Below are 7110 nucleotides of genomic sequence, written 5' to 3'. Positions count from 1 at the left end.
TGCCAGATTTGATAGAACAAGAAAATAATGCAGGCTTTGAAAACAGCTAAGGCTTGCGGATTCCAAGACTCATCCAAAAAAAATTGGCAATCAGTAAAGTTGTTGATTGAGAAAGGAGGCTGAAGTTTAAAACGTAACCAATTCCAAATATGCATATCAAAATTGTAGCCAAAGAACAAGTGTTCTGAAGTTTCAGATGAGCTATTACAAAGAGAGCATTTAGACGGGAAAGATAATCCATGCAAAATGTAGTTTTCATCTGTGGGAGTTCTGTTATGCATGAATCTCCAAACAATCATTGAATGTGCTGGAGCAGAGTATTGTCCCAAGGGAAGTGAGACCACTTATCAGCACGAGAAGGACTCTTGATCAAATTATATGCATGATTGATAGTGAGTTTTCCATTTTCCACGTGTCTCTAAGCCAAAGACATTTATCTAAAACATAAACATCCAGAAATAATATTAATCATAAAAAAGTAACATTCCCTAATCTTCTATTCCAACCAAACGATCAAGTGTCACCAACACCTCCAACCACCATCTTTAAGACCTCACCCCAACATGTTTATCTCAACCACTGATATATTATTCTCTACCAATAACACAACAAATCTACTAAATCTTTCAGAAAGAAGACCTTCTGGAAGCCATCTGTCTTTCCAGATCACGATGTTTCCCCTGTCTGTAACCACTCTCCTGACATTATCCTCAAGCTATAATTCAAAACAATCCATTATCTAATACAATACAAATTCTTCCACCACTCTGATGCATTCCTTCCCCATTCAAAATTCTACAGTCCTTTATCTCATATTTTGTTCCTAAATTTTAAATTCATAACTCCTTTTTATCCACTTGTATCATCTACCATCATTCTCTAACAATGACAAATCAAACTCTTTTATCCTTCGAACTCTTTGACTTCATTTGCTCGTTTAAGACAAAACTGTCCCATTTGATCTAATAAACTTTTCTAGTTTCCTCACTCTCACTCCTAAGAAAATATTTAAATAGTTAAATTGGACAATAATGCTAGAAGAACCCTTGAAGAAGAAAAAAAATTAAACCAATAAGGATGACAAAACATGTTTGTTATGTGCTTAAACAAAAAATATGGGAAGATGTAGTGAACTTGAGCTCGCAATATGGCAAAACAAAGTGGACCTGCAAAGCTGCAAGTTATCACTTCAACGCTCAAGTTATTGAACGAGTGAGAAAATAATTTGAGTGTGTGGATGAGAGCATTATTAAAATAACGCATGATAAAGTTTATATAGTGTGGAAAAGTAGAGTCGTTCCCGTGTAGTCTGTTGAGAAAATAATTTGAGTGTGTGAATGAGAACATTATTAAAATAACGCATGATAAGTTTATATAGTGTGGACAAGTAGAGTCATTCCCGTGTGGTCTGTTGCTTTAAGTAAGGGCTGTTAGATTATATCTAATGGTGGTGAACATTCTAAGTCATAAATATTATGATACACACATTCTTGAACCGAATCGTCTTATGATTGAGTTTTAACTTCATTTGACCCGTGGTCAACCCAAAACAATATTTAAACAACATAAAATGACCTTTCGTCAATATTTTTTTTATTTTACCAATCAAATAATTTCAATTTATTTGATAAATTTGAGCGAATATCTTCTAATTTGATTAAAAGTTTAATTACTATATGCATGTACGTGTAAATTATACTAAAAAAAAATATGAAATATTATATTACAAACTAAATGTGACTATTTTAGTTTGAAAATACATTTATTATAAAATATAAAAATTATTATGAAATAAATGGAGTGTTATTTTATATGATAAAAACATTTTTATATGACAACTTATTTAATTAGTATTACTACCGTATTATATAATTAAAAAAAAGAAAGAAATCGGTGGAGTTTGTTAATTTGAAAAAAAGCCATAAATTGATCCATCAGGCAAAAAGCCGTCCATAAGTTATCGCAATCACGGGATTGTAGAAAATTGAAAAAGTCCAAATGCCATGACATAGTTTAATTTAATTAAGTATTTTCTATTTTATTTATTTATTTTTCATTTATTTATTAATTAAAAGAGGTCCATGACATGGCAACGGACGCCGACACAAACAACCACCTCTCAGGTTATTATTAAACAAAACAATTTGATAATTCAATTAATTTATTAAACTTCAGCTACCATCAAAGCTGAGGATCATGCTAACAGCTTTCTTTATTTTTTTCAATTAAATATACTAGTGAGTTACACCAACTACAAATAATAATAATAATAATAATAATAATAATAATAATCATAATCATTTTTTCTTTTTAAATATACTAATGGAAACAATGATTACTCAAAACAATTATTTTTATCATATTTTTTTTTCTTTGATAATAATAGAAAGACTTATGGTAACTTTTTTCTAAACACATTTTCAACTAAAACGAGTATACTTTTTCATATAATTTTGTTTATATTAGATGGAATTTTGATATATTTTTTCTAAGCAAATTTTCAACCGAAAGAAATACTTGTTTATTTTTTCTTATGAAAATTATAATTAATATTTTTGACAACTGTTTATTCTCTTGCACACGCTTATTCCTCTCTCCGCGTTGTGCTTTATTGAAATGGAAAGTGAGCTACAACTAAGTTTTTTTCTTCTTTTTATCTAATAATGAAATGTAGTAGGAGTAGCTTGTTATTTAGTAATAAAAGTGTAGGTTTTTTTAATTATCTAATAAATCAGAAATGTAATCACTAAATTATGTCAAAAAATTTGATCGGCCATTTTAATTTTAATGATATACTAATATTTAATTCAAATTACATTTTTTTTAATTTTTTTATAAAAATATCTTTTACATACAATTATAGAAATTAATCTTTAATCGAAAAAAGACAGTAAGAACAAACTTTTTCCTCAAGTGATTTAATACTGCTACATATTAAGGTGATATATTTCTTCCTCAAAATATCTAATACCACTTTTTATCAAAATTGACTTCGGATCATTTAATCAAATGCTTCTAATTAAGATGATATAAATTCTATTATCCAATCTATATATTTTTTTGAGTATTTCTCTTATCATCTCAAGCTTGTAAATTTATTTATTTTATATAAATAAAAAATATATAGTTTGACAAAAATAATCATATATTATTTTATTTATCTTAAAACAATTTATTTATGAATAAAAAGTAAGTTTAAAATGGTGAATTTTTTGAATTACTCTTAATTAAATACTATACTATATATTAAATAGGACTTTAACAAAAAATTCTCTTTCATTTATATATTTAATATTATAAAATCTATAAATTAGATAAGTTATTCTGAGATGAAGAGAATTTTATAGTCTTGCATTTTTTGTCAACCACATAAAATTGACAAAATAAATAAAAATAAGAGCTAAATAATAAAATAAAAATAAAAATAAAAATAAAAAACCAAAAATAGCAACATTGAATATAAAAAAAAGGTGAGCCTAGAAGAAAGAAAAAAAAAGAGAATCTGGTGGGCTTTGAGCTGTGATTTAGCTGTCTCCTAGATGAATTATTTCATCTCCACTCTCACACACTCTCTCTCTTCTCACACTCATATACACCTTCACACACACTTCCAAATTTCCTATAATCCCAAAACAAAACCTCACTCTTCTTCATCTTCTCTCTCCACCTCTCTCCCAACCAAACATTCATCTCTCTAACCATACCACATTTTCCATATCCATTTCCCTCAGATCTCACAAAGAACCACTTCAAATCCATTACTAAAAAAGAAGAACTATTTAACATTCTCTTAAGTGTTTTCTTTTCTAGATGCCTCATGTGAGATGAGGAGAAAACAGCATTATTCGAATCCGTCGTGTGTTTTTGTTCTCCTCTTTTCATTCTTCCTAGGTTTAACCACACTACTCCCTTCTGTTGTTTCATCGTATCATGTCTCAGATGGGTCCCTCACGGAAGCCGAAACGATGTACATCAAACATCGACAACTTCTTTACTACAGAGACGAGTTCGGTGATAGAGGTGAAAATGTTACGGTGGATCCATCTCTAGTTTTTCAAAACGACCGCATCAAAAACGCTTACGTGGCGTTACAAGCTTGGAAACAAGCTATTCTTTCTGATCCAAACAATTGCACCGTTGATTGGGTGGGTTCCAATGTGTGCAAGTACAGTAATGTTTTCTGTGCACCCGCATTGGATAACCGTCAGATCCAAACGGTCGCCGGAATCGATCTAAATCACTGTGATATCGCCGGATATTTGCCGGAGGAGCTTGGTTTGTTAACCGATCTTGCTCTTTTCCATGTGAATACCAACAGATTCTGTGGAACGGTTCCTCATAAATTCGAGAAGCTGAAAATCTTGTTCGAGTTGGATCTCAGTAATAACCGCTTCGCCGGGAAGTTCCCGGAGGTTGTTCTCCGGTTACCGTTGTTGAAGTTTCTAGATCTGAGATTTAATGAGTTTGAAGGTACGGTTCCCAAGGCGCTTTTTGATAAAGATTTGGACGCGATTTTCATCAATCATAATCGGTTTGTGTTCGATTTGCCGGATAATTTCGGTAATTCGCCGGTTTCGGTTATCGTTCTGGCGAATAACCGTTTTCACGGTTGTTTTCCGGCGGGGATTGGAAACATGACGAATTTGAACGAGATTATTGCGATGAACAACGGTTTGCAGTCGTGTTTGCCGGCGGAGATAGGGTTGTTGAAGAATTTGACGGTGTTTGATGTTAGTTTTAACAAATTGTTGGGGCCGTTGCCGGCGGCGATTGGGAATGCGGTGGGGTTGGAACAGTTGAACGTGGCGCATAATATGCTTTCTGGTCAGATTCCGGAGAGTATTTGTAAGTTGCCGAATTTGGAGAACTTTACTTACTCGTATAATTTCTTTTCCGGCGAACCGCCACGGTGTTTGGGTTTACCGGCTTTTGATGATGAACGGAACTGTTTGCCGGCGAGAAAGAATCAACGGTCGGCGAGGGAATGTAAGTCGTTTTTGTCTCACCCTATTGATTGCAGCTCTTTTAGGTGTAAAGCTTTTGTTCCTTCTTTGCCTTCACCACCACCTTCTCCACCTGTTGTTGTTATTCCACAATCTCCTCCTCCACCGGTGCTTTCTCCACCACCACCACCACCGGTTATTATCCCTCCACCTTCGCCTGTGTTTTCACCACCTCCACCAGTATTATCACCACCACCTCCACCTCCGCCTGTGTTTTCACCACCACCTCCACCTCCACCAGTATATTCGCCACCTCCTCCTCCTCCCTCACCGCCTCCCCCTTCACCTCCACCACCACCTCCTCCAGTTTATTCACCACCCCCGCCTCCACCATCACCACCACCACCTTCTCCACCACCACCACCTCCACCAGTGTATTCTCCACCACCACCTCCACCCTCACCTTCACCCCCACCACCGTCACCACCTCCTCCAGTTTATCTACCACCTCCACCACCACCACCACCACCACCGCCACCTCCTCCAGTTAACTCACCACCACCACCAAGTCCTTCACCACCCTATTGTGTTAGGTCTCCGCCACCTCCACCACCCAATTCACCACCTCCACCACCTCCACCAGCTCCTGTATTCTCCCCACCACCGCCTGTACCTTACTATTATAGCTCACCGCCTCCACCACCATCTCAGTCACCTCCACCACCTCCTCATTCGCCTCCACCACCACCTCATTCGCCTCCCCCACCGCACTCTCCTCCACCACCTGTTTATCAATATTTATCACCTCCACCACCTCCTCCAGTTCACTCACCACCACCCCCAGTCCATTCACCACCACCACCATCTCCACCACCTTGTATAGAACCCCCACCACCACCTCCATCACCTCCTCCTTGTGAAGAACAATCACCACCACCACCACCCTATCAAACACCTTATCTCCCACCACCATCCCCATCACCACCACCAGTCTATTCCTCCCCTCCTCCAGCACCAGTTTATGCCTCTCCACCACCACCAACACCAGTCTATTCATCACCTCCACCACCAGTTCATTACGAATCACCACCACCGCCATCACCAGTCTATTCTTCACCTCCACCACCAATTCAATACAATTCACCACCACCACCAACACCTGTATATGAAGGGCCATTACCACCAGTCTTTGGAGTCTCGTATGCATCACCGCCACCACCACCCTTTTATTAATTCTTTTGAGAACTTCTCCTCTTACTCCTTTACCCTCTCCACCACCAACCTTTATAACAAACTTCAAAGTTCACATTTTTATCAAATTCAGTCATATGCATGCATGAATGCGATGCTCATCGCATCTTAGGGGAAAATCAAATCAAATTACAATAAACCAAGAGAAAACCTAGAAGGGTTTTGTGTCAGGAAGCAACATAAGTTAGTCCTTGTTTGTGGGTCAATAGATATAAAAGGGAAGAAAAATGGTGAACACGAGGTTATGGTGGATTGAGTAATATAGGTACGAGGAAAATGTCTCTGTCCCATATTGATTTGAATTGTTATGAATATTCAAGTTGTGTAATAAAAATGGCTGAGAAAGAAGATTAGGTTTCAGAGGAAAAACATGTATCTATGGGAATGAATGAATTTGGAGACCATGACACCATAATTCAGGGCCTGCAAAGATCAGTGTGTGGCACTTTCTGCTACTGCTGCTATTCTTGTTTGTGGAGTTTATTGTTATTGTCTCTTATATCATACTTTTTTTTTACTTATTTTTTTATTTTTGTTTCTCTTGCATTGCAATTTATAGTATAATTTTATGAACATTTTACTTGTATTGATTTTCTGAATTGAGGTTATTCCTTTTATCAGTGTCTCTGCTATCAGCATCTTCTGTATGCTTGTTTTTGTTTCCCCTTGCCACTTTTATGTTTATCTGCATTCACCTTCCATATCTTATGAGTTTTTCCATCTCTAATCTGTCTTTGAACTGAATATATCCGAAATGGGCATTGATGCATAATACATTTGACACCAACACATGTTATTACGTTCTTACCTTCTTACCTTCGTGTGGAAGACGACACTGACACATGTAATTACGGTCTTACCTACGTGTGGAAGGGTTAACAAAGAAATAAGTACTCCTATGATGTTTATATGTTTA

The 7110-nt window shown here is 36.1% G+C and overlaps 1 protein-coding gene across 1 annotated transcript; it reads left to right on the top strand.

The window, feature by feature from the left end:
- Positions 1-3505: 3505 nt before the first annotated feature.
- Positions 3506-6811, top strand: LOC131594332 (leucine-rich repeat extensin-like protein 4). The gene has a single exon (XM_058866432.1). It carries the CDS (start codon positions 3825-3827, stop codon positions 6174-6176), a length of 2352 nt encoding a protein of 783 aa, XP_058722415.1. The 5' UTR covers positions 3506-3824; the 3' UTR covers positions 6177-6811.
- The last annotated feature ends 299 nt before the right edge of the window (positions 6812-7110 follow it).

Source organism: Vicia villosa, linkage group LG4 (assembly GCF_029867415.1).
Source record: "Vicia villosa cultivar HV-30 ecotype Madison, WI linkage group LG4, Vvil1.0, whole genome shotgun sequence".
Taxonomy (NCBI): Eukaryota; Viridiplantae; Streptophyta; class Magnoliopsida; order Fabales; family Fabaceae; genus Vicia; species Vicia villosa.
Note: the sequence above shows the minus strand (reverse complement) of the source record. Positions and strands in the feature narration are given on the sequence as shown.

What these genes read in the sequence shown, in the direction of transcription:
- LOC131594332 (XM_058866432.1), top strand. Translation starts at nt 3,825, where the DNA reads ATGAGGAGAAAACAGCATTATTCGAATCCGTCGTGTGTTTTTGTTCTC.